At 30.6% G+C, this 20,744-nt stretch overlaps 1 protein-coding gene across 1 annotated transcript in view; it reads left to right on the forward strand.

Moving 5' to 3' along the window:
- Nucleotides 1-20,744, forward strand: part of LOC112688598 (protein slit) — a 133,297-nt gene that overhangs the window by 60,735 nt on the left and 51,818 nt on the right. Inside the window, exons 2-3 of the mRNA XM_025561877.1 lie at nucleotides 16,460-16,531; nucleotides 18,579-18,650. Coding sequence (XP_025417662.1) covers nucleotides 16,460-16,531; nucleotides 18,579-18,650 — 144 coding nt within the window. The remainder of the gene's footprint in view (nucleotides 1-16,459; nucleotides 16,532-18,578; nucleotides 18,651-20,744) is intronic.

The following is a 20,744-nucleotide window of genomic DNA, read 5'->3' on the forward strand; positions in this document are numbered from 1 at the left end:
GTTAATGTATGAATCAAATTTTTTATGGATACAATTTTCGTTATTATATATCCTTATCAATTCGTTTTATAATTTTAATACATTTAAATCTGTGTAGGACGCATCTTTCTCGGTGTATTATTACGAGATATTGTATATTGATATCGTATATTGTATAAACAGTATATACATTATATCAGTTATTTAATGTTATAATGTGTTAAGTATTATAATTTTTTCTAAATTTCATTAAGACAACTATAAACATAGAGTATAAACAATGTGCGTTTGATCGTATACAAATGTAAATTATGTAATATTGTATCGTCTTCCCTTCTTAATTATACAATGTTATTATGATTTTATAAAAATTATTATATTATAATTCCTGTGGGATTTAGTATTTGCATTGCGACTTTGATGTGTAGTAGAAAAAAATTACATCAAACAAATATATTGCGATTTTTGCTTATAGTCAACATGAATTCGTTCGACATTAAATACTGCTACTGCTTGGCCTGTGGTGCGTGTGTTGCGCGTCACACCGTTTGTGTGATAATAATTTACATTTTAATCGTTAACTCGGATTGAAAACGTTTGGCGAATGAGCTTTTTTATTAAAAAGAATAAAACTTGATTATTTACCAGCTCTGTGGCAAAAACTTTCCATGGGGATTAGGAGAACTGCGTTGTTAAACGCGTACTTGTCTATAACACTGTGTACGTGCACGTGTGGGTTGGTAGGTGTTTCGCGGTGCTCTTTGTAACGACCGTTTTCGGTGTTCGGTCGCGCGTCAGTGTCGCCGAGCGACATGTGTTCAGGTCAGGTGGCAGTTTGCATAAATTCACAGTTCTGCGTGACAGGTTGACGCGCCCGTGCCGACCGCACGAAACAATCCTTTTAATCATGACCCGTTTAATTTATGTTATCCAATTTTTTTTTTTTTTTTGTGATCAGCCCCTATCTATACCTTTGCTGCAGCTCGGACAACGAACTCGAATCGCCGGAGTCGGAAATAAAAAATAAATAAAAACACTCTCTCCGAGTGGACGGGGAAAATATAACAATATAACATAGTAAGGGAGAGCACATATTATTATTACTAATGTTTTTACAACCCCAAGGGTTCTGAATCTCGTCGGTTTTGATTATGTTTTTTTTATTTTTTTTTTTTTAATTACATTTTCTCTCCAATTAAATTACATTTATGTGTTGAACTAAACTCTGTAGCAATCATAAAATTATAAATTGAATTCACTAAAGTTATATTATTATGTTTACGTTACAAATGATACAAATTTCGGTTGGTATATTACAATAAGTATACCAGTACACTGTACCCTCAAATACTGTAAGTTTTCAAATATTTTATGTATTATAAATCATTTTATGGTTTAATATTTACACTTCTACGCTGCTTGAAAGAATATAGCTTTAGTAATAGAAGGGTTGGTAACAATATAATAATAACTATATATTATTATTAAATATGAATTAGTTATATATTATAAAATCGGATTGGATAAATTTCCAGTCAACGGAAACTACTTTTTAAATAAATAATATAACATTAACGACTATGTACTATATACATTATTCAATTTTGTTTAAACGTAATTAAAATACAATTTGAATGGAAAAAAACATCCTTTTAATGTTTATATTTAATATGACATCGCCAAAAATAACGGAATTAATTTATCATGAAATATCATATACATAATACATTCATAATTGGACATGAATGTAATAACATATTATAATTCGAAATACGTGATGCCACAACTGTAAAGATGGTTCAAACCACAGATTAAGTTAAAAAAAAAAAATGTAAATTATAGTACCTGATAGTTATAATATTTCTTTTCGGTGGTTTACTTGCTAACACGTGCACCATACATAAATATTTTGGAGGCATTAATTACAGTTTTTGTGTAATTTATTATAAAACGTTTGTGTTTAAAATTATTCGCGTTTATTTATTTTTTTATTTCTCCGTTAATTTGCATATCATTATAGATCATTAAAAGCGTTAAAGACAACAATAGATGAATGATTCGGCAAAGAATAAAGTCTCAGCATAAAGAAACTGTTAAAAATCGTATCGCCAAGTAAGTGCAAACGTGACTATAATACGAGTGGTATGACCCTCTTTAGATACTATACGAACCCAATAAATGTCCACTTAAATTCATCACAAAACTAGTCTGAAATCCGGGTCATAGTAAATGCGTCGAACGATTTAGTGGGAGCTTGTTAAAAGTAAGTAATTGGAGCCCATGCGTCTACCAAGGAGAAGGTCTGATGCAGTAGGAATACACGCGTGATACGGCTCGAAAAATGGTCCCCACAAAGTTCACTTGTCAAAATGTCCGCGCCGGTGGTTGGCAGGTCGTTAAGGACATGTCAACAGGGGCTAAATGACGAATTTCCCTCTTGAACGATGTAAATTATGTAAACCTGGGGATCTATAGTACTGTCACGTTTGCTGTGTAGACATCATCCAACTGGTTTTTGTTTTTGAAAATGCAAATGATGTGTGTTATATCTATCCTGACGCACAAGGAATGTCCTGAATAAAAAAAAAACAAAGGTATAGACTGATTTACATTTTAGTGATTTGAGACACAAAAATCTTGTTTTTACCAATCCATTTCGTACACCATCCGTTCAAATGCTGCGTGTTACAGCAAATACAATAATAGACAGTTAAAAAAAAAAAATGGACATTTTCGAATATTATTCCACATCCGCTGCGTGCGCCGCCGGTCGTAAATAATTTTTAAATATAATTTTTCATCAACCCGTTAACTGGTTTTGGAAGGATGAAATGTTACCGGATTATTGAATGTAAGTAGATACATATCGTGTTTCGGTGTACTAAATAAGGAGAAGCCAATAGTCGTGGGCAGAGCTGACAGTGTTTTAAATGAATATTCGAGATTACCGGTTTCCTAAAAATAAAAAAAAACAACTGTAATTTGTTAAGCAATGATACTGTTGCATCTTCATTGTAATTTTAAATTATTATTAACTGTTTTATATACAAGAAGTGAAATTTTCTAAGTGTTTATTAAATGTATGAAACTTTTGCATTAGTTTAAGTAATATTCAAAAACTTTTTACTGAAAGTGTAGATGTCAATTAGGTATGTCAAACAAATTTTAAAATATTATTTACCATAATCATCGCTGTACGTGCATAAGAGTATACTTTATCTTTAAAACGTGAGAAAATCCAGTCCTTATTATAAGAAAATATTATAGCAAAGTATATTACATCTTTATTTTTAATAATGAAGCTTTAATGCTAATTTATACCATTTTAAAGGGTACGAGTACACTGACATCGAAATAATTTTTGCCAGAAAAACTGTATCAGAGTTAATTTTGATAACTTTTAGTATAGGTTTTTTTTTTATTCTAAAAAGCTTTAATTGTGTACGCCTTTAACGATTTTTGTTTATAATTGTATTTTTTTTATCATAATTATTAATCATTATTAAATGTGGAAATGTAATAATAATTTTATATTTTAAGATGATTTTATAGAAAAAATAGACATTTTAATTAAATTTTTTAATCCAAATGGCCGTATGAAGGTTATAAATTTATAGATTTATAAAAAAAAATAAAAATATTAATGTTGTACATCATATCTATCTAAGATTGAAATCGTGAACTCTTATAAATGTAATGAAGTCATGTCTCGCTGTATACCGCATGTCCGTGTTCCGGATATTGATACTGTTGTTTAGAGATAGTTATTATGTCATGGCCATGTATACATTGATAGGAATTGATATTTTTGTCAAATAAAATGTAAACGTAATTATATTGCTAATGTCTTATTCTTTAAAAAAAAAAAAAAATAACCGCACCCTTTAATCCAAGTTCATATTTGACGTCAAATATAAATTAGATATTTTTCTTAAATACTGATCAACAGTATTCAAATAATTTAAAATTTCAATTGTTCCAGTTAATAATGTAAAATATGTTGTAAACCGTGTCCAACAATTTTTTATTTTATACCTATGCAAATATTCACTTAATTATCAGAGACTTTGAAAAATATGTTTCTTACTGTCTCTTCCTCTATATAAAATACTTATAATATATATAATATTATAATACATTACGTATAAACCACATATATTGTAGTTGTTGTATTCTATCTCTAAAATGTAAACAAGAAAATAAATGAAAAGATATTAAAAAAAAATGTCTTAGAAAATATATCATAACATAGTGAAGGGGTTGTGTTCTTGAATATATTTTTTATTACTCCTTGTTCGGATTGAATATGTATTATTACGATTTTAAGTTGACCGATCAAAGTGAGAATATTGAATGTAAAAAATGGAAGCGAAACAAGTATTTCTTATTTTATTTCGCTTTTAAGAAACACGAATTTCTTTCGTTTCTCTGTCTTACGCTTGCAAGAGAACATGACCCTAGTACGCCTTTGATGTCAAGTTCGAATCCCATTTCCGTTCGATTCCTTTGGAAGAAGCAATTTCGGCTGGGGGAAAGCTCTTCCGGCCCGTGCCTTTTGTATACACTGTTAACATTGCATTGTGTATACTTATTCCGCGCTACGTATGTTTTATTGCTATGCAATAAACCAGTCCGCCTTCTATATAACTCATGTAAGAACCGAGAGTATTCATCGGTGACAATCATTAGATACGAGTTCTTGAAAACACATTTTCACTTTAAATGCATTTGCTTAACGAGTTGCTCGTTTGAACACTATTCGAGAGATATACATAAATTCCGCTACGACTTAATGTATGGATTGAAGTATAAAATATAACATGATTGTACTTATTGAAAGTTGGTTGGAAAAAGTATAAATATAAATATATGAACGGATAATTACGTAATTCAAGGACAAATACGAATACAATAATATTGCTAATATTCATCTAAAAGATTGTGAATAAATAAAATAAGAACTGCCAGTACTAATGGATTGTCATAAATCGTGGCCGATTTTCATTTTATGTTAATATAATTAATTTTAACAAAGTAAAATGCACCCACGCTTATACTGACTACTACGATATATTATTAAACGTATGTAACAAAAAATAATGAATTGTGTTTATTTTGTTCGGAGCAAAAACAATAAACGTACAAAAAATGTATCTTTATGATTTATTTAAGTTTTAAATTGTAAGAATGACTATGTTATGGATGTAGTATAATTAATTAGAAGTTGTTATTTTTTCGTTTTTGTATGTTATAATCGCATCAATTTCGAGATTGTAATAACTGCTATCAGCTTGTTGATATTCTGTGATGATGATAAAATTAATTTGATTAGCAACTTGTAAACCTATTTTATTGGTAAGCAACGAATATATACAAAAGCAAACAAACGAACCTAGCCAGAGAAAGTTTTTGACAGTTGTTAAACGTAAAATAAATTAACTATTCATAACTACCGGTATACAAATTAAATGTAACTTCTAATGATGAAATAAAGTTGGCTTGTGTTATGTATACTTCGGTAAATGATTAATTTCTGTTTTTAATTTAATTTTCTACGACCTGCCGTTGTAGATATTCAAAAATGTTTATCCGAGTTAAATACAATTAAATAATAATGTGCAAATTATAATTAAATTTGTCGCATATATGCGGTTGATGATATAATCTGCAGCATTTGAGATAGGTAGAATAGTATAATTCATGTTTCGCCGTTTCGTGTTGGTGAATTTTAAATATATTGCTGGAATTAAAGTAAAACTGTACCGTATTATAGAAACAGTAGGAAAATAAATTCTAATTTTCCGAACAATAATAGTTAGTATGCCCGTGTTTGTAACTGTAATTTTTTTCTCCGCACTTTTGGCATTGAACTAATTGAGTTTCGTAAACTTAAAAGGATAGAAAATCTCATTTTCCAGACCACAAGTCGCCGAGTCTTAGCATTAATGAGAATACGCAAATCTGTGTGTGAATCCTCTCCTTATTAACTTGCTCGCAGGGGAGAGTACTTTACCGGTACCCCCCCTTAATGTATACAAGAAGAAAACAATAATGTAATGTCTCGTATGTATACGCACTCGCGTGAGCGTGTATTCGAGTGTATGTGTGTGTTTGTGAGCGTTTATTAAGGGTTCCGTTTACTGGGAGGCTAGCTGAGTTTTGCTGAGGAAACAAACACAAAAGCACCATTTCCTTTTGCGCCATCCGAGTAAAACAAATTATGTAACAAAAACCAACGGTCTGACGGCGGCAGTGGCGGAGAATGTGAAATACAAACCCTTAATGTTGTTTTAAGGGTAGACGCTAGGGCTCGTTATCTTACAAGGTAAATCACTTCAGCGGCGCACGCCAAAAACAATAAAAGATATCCACTGTGGGAGGACGAGGAGGAGAAGGAAGTCGCCAAAAAAGGAAGCGAAGACCTCTGTATATGTAATCGGTTTTAACTGTTTAAATGCTCTTATAATAGGTTGTGAGTTTGGTTCTCTCTGTAGCGCAATTGTCACGACTTTTTCTGCAACTATACGTACCTCCGCGATGGTAATTGTAAAACGTTCATCAAACGTGCACACGTTGTATGTATAAATAATAAATATATACGTATAAAGGAGCAAAACGTTGAATACCGTCCCTATAACGCACAGTGATTGAAAAACAAAAAAAAGGTGGCCAAAAATAAATAATTGAAACTATGATATTTAATTATCATTCAAATACATTTTTATTAATATAAAATATATTACAATTTATTTTAATTATTATTTTTTATTCTGAAATGTATTCAGGTTCTTCATTACCTCACATTTCTGTTCTTCGATTGTCATTTGTTTAGGACCTAACCTTTTCTGCAAGAAGCTGATCATATGAAGGATATAAATCATGATTATGTTTTGTAGCGTTTTTACGAAGCATATTGTATTGGAAATTCGATAACGAACATGCAATAATTAAAGACAAAGCGACTTCTGGACTCATCATAGATGGCTTTAATGTAATTTTATTTTTCATCCACATACCACGAATTTTATTTCCTCTTGTTAGAGTAGTATTTGTTGCTTCTTTTACTAATTTAGCTATACCTTCGTTTCCTATTTTTCTTAAAGCATGTGAAATTGTCTCACTAAAATCACTTAAACTTAATGATTTGTAAAGAATTTAGCATTTTCGTCGGTTTGAACGCGTACTACTTTCGTCAAATGGTATACTTGGGCGACCACGGCCTAGAGATATAGAACTATTTATATCTGTTCAATCAGTGTATCTTTCAATTTTTCTATTACTACTGTTCTATTTTATAAAATATCTATAATTATATACAATTTACCTATTATTAGCACTTGTATAAAATATAAAAAATATGTAAATATAAATAATTAAACAAGTACACAAATACCTATTAAAAAATGAAGTAGCAAAAACATTTTGTTATTTTTTTAATAACATTTTGTACGTCATCGTCATCTTTGTTGATTTTTAAAACATTTAAAACATAATTTAATATTTTTTTTTCCTGGATAGTATGTGTAGTACTATATGTTAGTATACATTCATGGATATTTTCATGTGTAATTTTATTTAATAAAGCCACGATTAAAAATAAATATATTATTTCACTATAAAGAAATATTATACCAAAAATCGAATACACTCAATTTCAATCACCGGTTAAAAAAAATAGCGCAAATATGCGCAATTAATTTTGATTAAGTGTCGTTCACTGGACTTTTCCCAATGAACTGATATAATTTTTGTCGTGTAACTCGATGAATAAACATATTAAATATCTACGTTTTATTTAAAATAATGATTTTTGGCCACCTTTTTTAGTTTTTCGGCCACTGTGCAATGGCGCACTGTACACAAACAATTTTATACCAAACAATAAAATGCCTAGTTTACACATACCTAGTATAAAATGTTTTTATTTCAAACGGAAAAATAAAATTGAATTCATTTTTATCGGTTGATTATGGATGTGTTAATTATAACTAATTAATCGTTCAAAAATGATTGTGCAATTTTATATAATACCAAGTCTCTATCGAATCTCTAAATAATCTACTAATTTGCCCGATACTGGCCAGCGAAATCGTCAATATAATAGGGGTGTAATAATAAATGCATAGTATGATATGATATAAGCATTTCCTGCAGTAATAAATCACGATGGTGATTGGTCATTTTATATTTAGCGTATCGATCGGGGTATGTGTATACATTAAACGTTATTGGAATTGTTAATTAAGTCCTAACCGCGCACGTGAGTTAATTCGGTCAATTGTCTAAAATCGAGCTGCTTTTGTTTCGTATTGAATATAATAGGTACATTATGAACAATGATTCATTTTTGATAAGTTAATAACCAAACACACGCAGCCCTGTGTAGAATGTTTGTAAATTATGTTGCGAAACGTTATAAAAACTGATTAGATCTAAAAATGAATAATTTCAGACGTCAGTAACGTTAGCACTAGATCTGCATGTTTGCACAATATTTACCGTGATTTGGCAATCATCCATTTACCCGGTCAAATATACTTCTTTTTAGCGGGATCTTTTAAACGACAATAATAAAAAAAAAAAAAAAAACATTTTTCTTTTGAAACGTATACGTATAATATACTTATATACGTATAGATATATATATATTACAACTTGCGTACTTCAAAAGAATATTTTATTTTTTTAATTAATAAAGACAACAAAATGACGTATGCTCTCGGAAGTCATAATCATAATCTAAAAATACTACACCGTCAAAAATTTATATTTTCTTCTATTTTAGTCAATTTTATAATCTGGAAACGTTAAATTACCGACGAATGAAACTGAAAGTTATTATCGATCGAGCTCGTCAATATACAAGTATAAATACAACTTTTATGAAATATTGACTAGTTTATTTGCTATTCGTATTGCTCAAAACCATTTAAAATGCATTAAAGTATTTCAAACGTTAAAATTGGAATATTACCAAGTTTTAAACAAACTTAACGTCTCTATAGTTTATTCTATAATGGAAATAACTAATAAAGTGAAGACAGATAATTTAAACAAATATTTAAGCTTTGAACAAATGATAAAATTGAACTTGTCTTTATCAAAAGAATAAATTATAAAAACGGCGAAAGGCGTTGTATTTTTTTAATAACTGTTATGTATGTCCGAAATTTAACTCGAATATTGTACATGATCATCATCATCATCATTAATATACTCCTTATCCCACACTATTTATCTAATTAAAAATTATCTACGCAGTTCTTTCAAGTTTTCACGTATGCGATTGATGTTAAATAAAATATTCACAATAATGGAACCCTCATATTTTATTTTCATGTGTTCTCATATTACTTCCATCCCCAATTTATTTAAGCGCCGACACTATAATATGGTATATTTTGAGAGTTTCAGTCTCCTGTATACGTTCTGTTGAAACTGTTGCAACTGAAAATGCATTCATATACAATTTAAATTTTTAATACTCAAAACAAAATGCTTGGTCCAAAACTGAGCATGTTTAAAATCATACTGGTTGTCATTTGTGATTTGTAATGTAATGCGCTACTTGAGAGAACATTTGGCTGAAAAATGTTCAAATATTATAATTTATTTGTGAATAATAATATTTAAATGCAATATAATGTATTATAATATCTATCTGTTTGCGTTAATATTAAACAGTGCACATGAGTGAAATTACAACTCGGACAATCTACAGCCAAGTATAATTCTCAAGTTAAAGTCTATTAAAAAAATTACATAACATTTTTACTATCAATTATTATTTATTGTTTATGATATTTAAATTTCTTATTTGTACCTCTATTTAAATTTATTTTGATCTATACTGAAACAAAAATGTATAATACATTATTATTAATAAATAATTCATTGTCATTATTACATTATCTTTTGTTAATCAAAAAATAATTAATAATTTTTTATTTTATTTTATTAACGCACGACAAAAGTGTTGTTATTCGCTAAATTCTAACACTGTACCTTTCGACAAAGCTTATTAATTTCTGAAGTCTGTTTGCCGCGTAAACGACGTATTTTATGTGGTTTATTGAAAATCCCTTTATCGTCCCACAAACTCGATTTCAAAATCGCTTAAGCGTTGCAGCTACTGCTCACGTACACTTACGCATTTCCAGAAGGGTACTCAGGAGATTTTGGCCTGTTTTTAAACACTACAACGACTGAGTGTAAAATTTCACAGAAAACTTTTGCATGATCCGCGAGAATGCTAATGGAAAAGGACCGGCTGTGCGCGCGTTCGTTTATTAATTGGCCCTTTTCTCCGCACTCAGTCGATGACAAACTTTTGGTGCGTATATGGAAACACGCTGACATTATATTGCCTTTTCCGAAATATTATTACATAAATTCAAACACGCGCCGTGGCAGCGATGGCAGAGGCAGCGGTGGCGATGAACATCTGTCCGGGCACGCGCGGGACCCTTTTTTGACTGGCAACTATTTTTGACAGCATGCTAACAAGCCTCTTCCTTTGTCGGTTGTATACCATTTCCCTATACCTTTCTACGGCAAAATAATCGACGGAAATTTAATTATCCGAACAGCCCTAATTTCCAAAACATTTTAAAGATAGCCCCCCTTCCACTTCATTCGACCAACCCTATATGTATATTATAATATGTGAACTATGCACACAAAAGGCTTTCAATGAACGATGGTGGTGGGGGGAGTATGCAGCGTGCTCCTGTTTTGATCGACTACCGGGGTCAAAACATTGTGATCACGTCACCCCAAATGTATTTTCGAATCGTTTCTAAATGACTCTGGTATTTTAAAACGATTTCAATCCATCGTCCTATATGTCCATTCAAGTGATCATAACATAATACATATATATATATAGTGATTTATATATTATACCATAACTATAATCCAATTATGCATTTCGTACATCATTGTCCAAAATATTAATCATACGATTATAAAAATATAATAAAATTCAGAGACTCCAGTTCATCACTATGTATCGTTCACTTAATAATTCTTCTTCCCAAGCTTTACGTGGTGTTTTTGCTCTCCACAGTATACATAACGATCTCTACCTACTGATGGTAATACAAACCGCAATGATCTGCGACATAAAAACGTCTATTATCGCCCCTATAACCATATCAACAACACTCTCATTACTTTACAGATATTCCTCCTTTACATCTAAAGGAAGTATCTTGACACCATCTCAATAGGTCTTAGTGCATATTAATATTAGATGCTGAGATTTGCTATCGATTTGAATGAAAAGACTTAATATAGTAAAAAAAAAAATTGAAACAATATGTACTCTATACATTTTTAGTTAATTTTTTCACGAATTTTTATCAACAATTTTACCAATAAGTAGTTGTCTTCAATAAAAAATAATTATACATTTTTCACCATAAAAATATATTTATTTGTTAGTAATTTTATATTTACTAATCAATTTTCAACTTGTTTACTAATATTTGTACACACCGTTATTATCAAAACCCATCATGGTATAAGTTTTGTGATTTATTTTAATTTAAAGTTCTTACAATCAAACTATATTGATTTATAGTTCAGTCAATAGATTTACATGCACAAAACATTGTAGAATTTAATTTTTCAATAACTAATCAATGTTTATGAAATTTAATTTTATTCAAAAAATGTTGACCTTATTATACTGTAATAATATTTTTGATACATACTTATATTTTAATTAAGATACCTAGTAATGTCTTCATTTTATAACATAATAATTTATTCGAAAATGAATGAATACGAACCTACGAAACACAGTTAGTAGTATGGAATACTCTGATTGACTGTTCACTAAGAACTCAGTGTAATTTTAAATTTTACCCACTCGTCATCCCTACTATGCAATACGAAGAATGGGTGATAACCTGAATTTGTCCTTGCTAAGGTGCGCCTAATTACAGTATTTGACAGACGATAATTTAAACAATTGTTTTCTCTCTGACATTCCATAGGTGGGGAGATGTATAACGCACGGAAACCTCAACAAGTCAAGTCTCTTGTCAACGAAGATTTATAAGCCGTTTGGCCGTAGAGCACTAGTGGCGTGACAGTGAATATTTGTTATTTCCCAATTTATATAATTCTCCGTTTGAGATTAATCATGACCAGTCGGTTGTTTTCACTTTATCTGAACAAATGATATTAGCTCATGTTTCATTTTTATTACTTTATCCGTTAAAATGTGGTTTTCTGAAATATGCTGAGAGCTCTACGGTAAACGGGGTGCGATGACTGCGAATGACTCTTAAATAATAAAATACATTATGTCCGATTGATTAAGGACATCCTCTAATACTCTAGAAATATATTACGTGAAATTGACTTATTCGATCAGAAAATGTATTCAATCAATATAGAAAAATATTTAAATTTAGTTTTACAACTCTAAAGTGCACTGAATATTGTTCAGTCTTGAAAATCAAATTGAAACATTAATATAAAACCATTATTGTTAAATTAAATTGTTTCGATTGAATGTATTAAAATAAAACTATATTGCAACTTTTTTATATTCACGGGGAAAAAATCGTTTTATATTTTTTCCAGGAAAAATAATTTTATGTTTTCAATTTAAATTTGGTCATTTTTAGATTTAATACGTCTCCGAAAAGAAAAGAAATATTTTACACTAATACCTTGAATTTTGTAAAAATGAATTAATTTTCAAGTGAATGCAATTTAAACTTTTGTTGTATAGCTACGTGGATTGAACTTGTCTGAATTGATCAGTTTTCATTGTTTGTTTTAAAAAGGGTTTCTTCTGTCGTTATCGTATTGTTTACGAAAAGCGTATTAAATAGTTATTTATTTATCATCATTAAAAATTGCTCATTAGTTCTGGTTCATATTATTTATTCGTAAAACGTAATTAACTCAGTGTTATTTTGCATTGGATAAATAATAAAAATTTTAAAAATTAACAATTCAACAATTTTTAATAATATTTTACCCGATTACTACTGTGTTACATAATCAGTTACATTTGCTCGACTTTTCGCACTTCTCGTATCATATATTATGCACAAATACTTATTGTAGAAAAATTACTTACTCGATCCTGTATTAATAGAAGTGAAATTGCTGCTGACGGTTTTCTTTATGTTTTGCGATTTTTTTTGTACGTCGAAAACAGACAAATCGATCGGTAATTCTTTCCATTTAGCCGGCGGACAAGAATGGAAAACAATATATGGCACTATATTGTTCGTCGCAGACTTGAAACTAACAAATTACCCTTTCTTTGTTTTTTATTTCCTTTCGTGTACGCATAGTATTTGCTTTTTTCTCCACACTTAGCCTTTTTTCGAAAAAGACATCGTTTTTAAACGCAATTACATTGCCTTTTCGAGTGTAACCAACCGCAGGGAGGTTTTTAAACAATACTTCAAATATTGTCGCATAGTTTACAATGTTTGTTTGAAAAGAATGAAAACTACTAAAACACAATAAACCTTATTTACTGTTAATTTTTCATTATTATTATTATTTATTAAATTAATCATTTCTACAATGATTTTAATATTACATGTTACTAGTTGAATTTTTCGTATTCTATATTGGGAAAAACAGAACAAACATATACGAAGTAAAGAGAAAGATAAAATGTAAACAATAATGAACGAATGATTACAAATTTTTGGTCTTGGATGGTAATGATAACAACTGTAGACAAAAATATATCCTGCGGAAGGCATGATTTCATTCGACAGTTTTTTGTTTTTTTTCAATTCTATAATGGAGGGCTCCATTATAATTGAATAAGACTAAAGTGAATTATTGACTTTAGTCTTATTCATTAGTTTTATTCCGGTACCATTATGAAGTTGCTTGTTACGAATAAACTAGGGTGTTTCAAGGTGCAGTATTAAAATTAATGATCATATTAAAACATTGGTTTTCGAATGTATAATCTGATTAATTATTATTTATCATATAGTCAGTGTCTTTAGTTGTGGTACAACTTCTCTGTAACTTTCATGTATTTTTTATAACAGGCGTTTTACAAATATTTAATAACCAACAAAAGTATTAAAATATTTCATATCTTATTTTGCTTGTTAAGAACTGCCATCTATGGTTTTTTTGAACTATTTAAATATTTTCCTATTGTTTTTTTCTTTTTGTGACTTATGTATAGTAAATTTTTTCATAGTATGAAATTTATTCTTTAGTATTTTTATTGTTGAATACTTAAGTTCTATTTTTTTTGTTACAATATTCAAATTATTGTACATATGCATTACTATAACGTTTTCTGCACTAAATATTTTTTTAAGTGATTTATTGATGTATTTATAATATATTGTATTCTTATATCGGATAATAATATAAATTCTCTGTACGTTGTTAAATGCAAAAACCATAGCAAATATTTTTTACTCTTAATAAATCATTTTAGAGTTCTTGATAGTTAAAATAATGCACGTATACTTTTACGAAAATCTATACATAAAAAATTACAAAAAAAATTATTATAATTTTATCCAGATAATGTATGTTAATACTATTCAGTACACAAAATCCATCCCCATTGCTCATTCTTCTTTTTTTTTTAAAAAAAACATATAAATAATTGTACATGTATATATGTATCCATGTAAATTCGTTGTATTATTTATTTATTCATTTTTGTAAACACTACAAGAATTGTACAGTTGCTGAGTACGGTTAAATATTTTAGCGTTTTTGAGTCGATAATTTTTCCACTTGGGAATATTTGAAATCATATCTAACGCGATGATATAGACTTATATAAACGGTAGAACGGGCATGGATAAAAAAAAAAAATAAAAATAAAGTACCGAGCGAAAAAAATAAAATAATTTGCGATAAAAAGCACACATGAAATGGTATTTTACATGTATTATACCGTTGGATGGCTTTCGTCAAACGGTAACTATTCGAGTGAAAACCCAGCAAACAAGTTAAGCGGCTTTGTTGGAGCACTTTAGTCGAAAGAGATTACGATCAGAAAAGAAGGTGGTCCTCACCGGCATTTTGTAGTTTACCGTATGTACTCGTATATTTGATGCTGCAGTGTTCAGCCGACGGAGAATATCTAAATCGAGCGTATCGTTTAACACGAGACAAAGAAATCAATAAATCCGAGAGCCTTAGATGTTCTACATGGTGCGTGTGTGCGTTCCGTCGAATTACGCGTTTATACACTATTGTTCTTATTGTTCTTTTCTCCGATTTTCGTGATCTTAAATAATGCGCTCGCTGAGAGATAATAATCGTAGTCGGCATGCGCCCGGTAATGTAAACGCGATGTACAATATTTCGTCTTGTTGAATCCAAAATCGAACTGCGGTCAATGTACACGTGTACGTTCGGAATGCGTTTACCGCAATTAACGTTTTGCTGATTCCAACCCTGCTGCCCACGACCCTGGGCGGGTCTCTCGGTCGCAGCAGGGATCCGTGTTTTCCGTGTGTAAAATTAATAACGTTTACAGCCAACGACCAGATCCCGTGCGGTTCGTGTTCGCCGCGCGCCCGCACTGTTTCGCGGTACACGGTCGTAACGGTTTCGGACGTCCCCGCGGTCCACGGACAATGGACTTCGGCGACCGGTCCCGGCGGTGCGTTCGAGCAGTCATCGTGGTAACAGTAACGCAATGCGTTTTACCAATCAGTCCCGACCTATCGGCAGAACGTTTTCGAACCAATTCGACGCAGTTCACTGACTAGTTTACGGTTGACCAATGTTAATCAATGGAACATTACAGACGGCGCTACTGGTTGCCAACCAGTTAGTGATAATTTCCAAGTGGTTCAACTGTTGAGTCATCTTTAAGTTGCGTTACTTCAATATTTTGCCACCCAACGAAGCTTTTTCTATTTTGTACGAACATTTGTAGAAAAAATGAATTTAAAGTTCATGAAAGAAGTGGAAAAACATCCCGTTTCAATTTCACTCTTTCGGAAGGCAGGGGAAATCATTTTCACCAAATCTAATAACTTTCTTAATATGTCATTCGTCCGTGGTCACACAGAACAAACTACAGATATCGATCTCGAATAGGTACATTATCAGTAGTCTCGTGTATGGACCCGAATCACCAATGCGTCAGTTACCGATTAGTAATTTCAATTACAAAACAGTTTAGTTTATTTTTTTTTAATAATTTCGTGTGTAGAAGACCTAACAGTCGGTTTTATCGTATGTGCGCGTTTACCAGTAACGCTATGCGCCAGCTTATCATTTATCCGTCTGTTTCTGTACCGGAACATGATTGTGTATCAATCGTCGAACGCCTCTGTACACTTTTGGCTTTCCGATGGTTTCGGTAGCGCGTATTAGACCCTCCGATGTAACAGCCCGTTATTAACGACAACGATACGCGTACACATGGACGTTTCTTCTTTTTGTTGCATTTCACTCACTTAATAAATAAACTAATAAATTATTTTTCTTTTGTTTACAGAGACTTGCAGGGAAACAATATTACGATCATATCGTCCACTGACTTCGCCAACCTGACTAATTTACGAGTCTTGTAAGTACTTTTGTTTCTACCTTATATTTATTTAAATATGTATCTTTAAAAGTCTTATTTGATTTATGTTCCTTTTCGTTCCCCTTTTTACATCCAGTTTGTTGGTTTCGTTGTCTGGCGACCTGTGAAAATTTAATAGAGCTCCTACTGCATACGTATACATGTAGGGTTAGGAGTATAATATATTATATACGATAGTTTCCCGGGACTTTTGAAATATATTTATTTTATTTTTCAAATGGACGGGGCAGGATTAAAATCTGAATTCGTATATTAATGAAAATAATTCGTGAAAACATATAGTAATTCCAAGTGATTTTCGGCAATTGAACCACTTGGAATTATTATTTATTCGATATTGCTAGCGAAAAGCGGCAAAAAACTGGATAAATTGAAAAAACTCAGTTTCTCATTATTCGTGTTAATAAGAACGGAAACTTATTTTTTTCACTCCCGTGAACTTCAACTATAGACGCTTATTATTTATTCGCATTACAAATATACATCGTTGCAAGTGCGTCTCGTAGCCACTTGTAAACATAATCTGTTATGATTTCTTGAGCCTCGAGGTATCTTGTTAAAATAAAAATTCTATTTAATTGTATCTTCTTTCAATAATAAAAAAAAAAAGAAGAAAAAAATTGAAACACGCTCGTTTACATCTTTTGAATTCTTATTTAAACAACAGTGTATTTTAACTGTTTTCATAAAATAAATTCGGTTCTAAATCATTATTATTTATACGAGATATATCATCGTAATTATTAAACTCTAGTAGGTTTCCTATGGGTTACTGGAATTTATACTATTGAATAGATATTAATAATTATTTCCAACTTCCTCAATATCACACCCGATACTCGCCAGATAATTTCTTCCCGTCCCAATCTACTACTACTATTATCACGACCATATCGCTCTTTTTAAACTCTGGACTGCTTATATAATCATATATAATTTGTTCACATTACTGTCGAGATTAATTGTATGCATACGAAATTCCAATAAAAAAAATATTCGTATTATTAACTGAGTTCAAAATGTTCAATACTAGAACCAAATTTATTTCATGAAATCAATTAAAATACATTGAATATTTTACTAAATTAAAATAGAACGAAATACATTTTTTATTTTTTTTATTTTTTACTATTAACATGAAACATTTAAAAATTAGTTAATAATATAAGTAACAATATTTATTGTTAATACTGTAAAATATCAATTCTAGTAATGTATAGATAATCCACTGGAATCCACTTATTTCGATTATGTATCGAATGTAAAAATTGGTACTCAAATATCAAAACAACAAAATGTAGGCTAATGATAATGTTTAATATTTTTTGTAATTATGAGAGATACTTACTGTCATAAGTAATAAATTCTAATAAAATAATACCTTTTGGTTTCTATCGATGTAATTAATAATTAATAATATTATAAATGTTTTATTGTCAAAAATATATTCATAAAAATTGTTGATGGACAAATATAAATTTAATATAATCGCATTTCATTGATTAATAAAATACACTTATCTTATGTACGTATAAAAGTTTATACTTTCAATGTCTAAAATAATATTATCATCACTGCTGGTAGAACTGTATTTTTAATTTCGATTTTTTGTTTATTATAAAACGTGTCTTAAAGAGGTGCTATAATATGTGAAGTATCTTTTGAATCACCAAAACTTTTATTGTTATGTATTTGAGGCATGTTTATATTTTTAGTAAGGGTGTAAGTTTCCAAACAGTGGATTCTGGTGAAAAGTAATTTTAATAAAATCGCAATATTTCTTTGATACTGCTGTCAAAAAGCAAGTTAAGAATTATTCATCCATGCGAAAGGATTTGTAACCAATTAAATTTGTTTTCTATATTGTTTATTATATACTTTTTATTTTAAAAACGCAATCAAATCATTCGTATTTTTTTCTCCTCCTGTATATAATACACACCCTCTTCGAAAGACCCTTTTTATAAGAAACTTTATAATTGAAAAATGTTTTTCTTAATTGTTTTCTTTTCTCTTATTTTTCAAGGCAATTGTCGGACAATCAGATTCATACGATCGAAAAAGGAGCTTTCAAACATCTTGGCCGATTGGAGCGATTGTAAGTACAAAACTCGAATCGTATAAATAATACATTTTCTCATCTTCGATCGTGTCCGGAATTAATAACAATCTCTGAAACTCTAGAACATTGCGCAGGAACAATGCTATAGGTTAATTTAACGAAACAGCCAGTAATGAATGTTTAATGAAGATGGTGCTTGAAATACAAATTGTATTATGTATATCAGGTCGGAGAATCGGACTTAAATTAAAACGTCAAAAGGTGCGATAACTCATTGCGTTTATATATATATATCATGTTTATGTATATGTAATCCGATGCATTACTAAAAGTGTGTGACAGACATCTCGACATTTTGACAAATGAAGGACGTAATAAAGTAAAAAACACATGCTTATCGAGTCAACTAACCATGCGATTATAAAACATTAAAATCATTTTCGTAATGTAGCAGTACACTCCTCTATAGAGGATGGTGGTTTTGGCAACATTTCCTGAACCAAAAGTTACGAACACTAAAAGTTTATTGTTTCTGGCGCGTGCACAAGGGGGGTTTTATATGGCACTCCTCCCCCCCGAAATTCAGGAAATTATCAAATATGTTTTTATGGAGTAAAAAATGGTATATTGATTACATAAATATGAAAATGAACAGCTTAAAACTCTCTCCGAAATATTTTTTGTGTACACGCCTAATTGTTACGTAACAAACTGAACAACTCCCAAGTTCTTATAAGACATATAAATACCTTATTATTTTAATTTTGTATAAGATAAATTATTAATATATTTATAATATTTTTATTTTTAACCATCCTATTTTATTGCAGCTTTTGTGAAAGACGATTCTCAACGAATGTTGAATTGTTTTGTCAACACAGCCATGGTATATCAAAATATATATCATATGGTAATTAATCGAAATCCGAGTATTTATAATTTAAAAGACCGTTCGTTGATTGCGTGTAAAAAGTCTGCAATGTAATTGCAATACAGTTTTATAATGTTCAACCGATCCGCATACTCATGTCTGTAAACATGTGCAAATCTGAGCGTTGAAAAAGAGTTGTGTGCATTTATTCTACGGTAAATCGTTCGCTTCGTGTAGCCGATGATATTCGGGTAACGGCAGTGGTTGACTTAGCAAAATTAAGGAAGGGGGATTCTGTTTGTTTTTAAGAAAATGCATCCCCAAGACTTGTTAAACATTATAATTATAACGTAATAATAGTATGGGACGTTAAATTTTTGAAAATTAGTAGGGATATTCCGTCCCCCTAAGTCCCCTCTCAAGTCAAGCACTGGGTACCGGCAAAGATCGGAAACTATGATAGAACAATAACAGTTGTAGATAAAACATTTTGCGTTATACCACGACGATGAGGACATCGTTCACACGTTATAACGGTGCAGCGGATCATGATGTATACCCAGTGGCGCAACTAGGGGTGGGATTTGGGGGTTGTGACCCCCCCCTCCCCGAAATTGTTATGAGATTTTATAAATTCTACGTAGGAAAAAAAAAATGGTTTATCTTGAAAGCGCGAAATGGCTGATTGATATGAAACATGAATATTATTCGTATTATAATTGGTAACAATAATAACATAACAATATGGAACGTTTTGTAACGTTCCGTTCAACTTTTAAACATCAATAACCTTGCTATTATGATTTCTTGATAGTCGATTTTATAATACTTTTTTTTGTGAAATAGTTTAATTTGTAATTTAAATATTTTACTCATTAACCTAACTTAATCTTACTTCTTCATCCCTACCAAACACCTATAGAAAATGTTTATTTTTTCCAAATTCACCCCCCCCCCCCCCCCCCCAAAAAAAAAAAAACCAATCTTGGTTGTGCCATTGTGTATACCTCGATATTATAACGTGTCGCCACTGTATATGAGGACTGTATATGGGGTATGGACGGATTTCAACAACCATGCAATTTGTCATGAATAACCCCGTTGATTGTTTACAATGCAATTTCCGCGTCCTATACACAGGCATTCGTAGGATACCTGGTGCACGCGTATGTATATATTATACGTGTATCGCAGTCTCTCTTGCAGCAACACCGAGCATCCTCGCTTACCGCGTACCCAAAACCCCTGACGGCTAATTA

Source organism: Sipha flava, unplaced genomic scaffold, assembly GCF_003268045.1.
Source record: "Sipha flava isolate LNK unplaced genomic scaffold, YSA_version1 111_pilon_pilon, whole genome shotgun sequence".
Classification (NCBI taxonomy): Eukaryota; Metazoa; Arthropoda; class Insecta; order Hemiptera; family Aphididae; genus Sipha; species Sipha flava.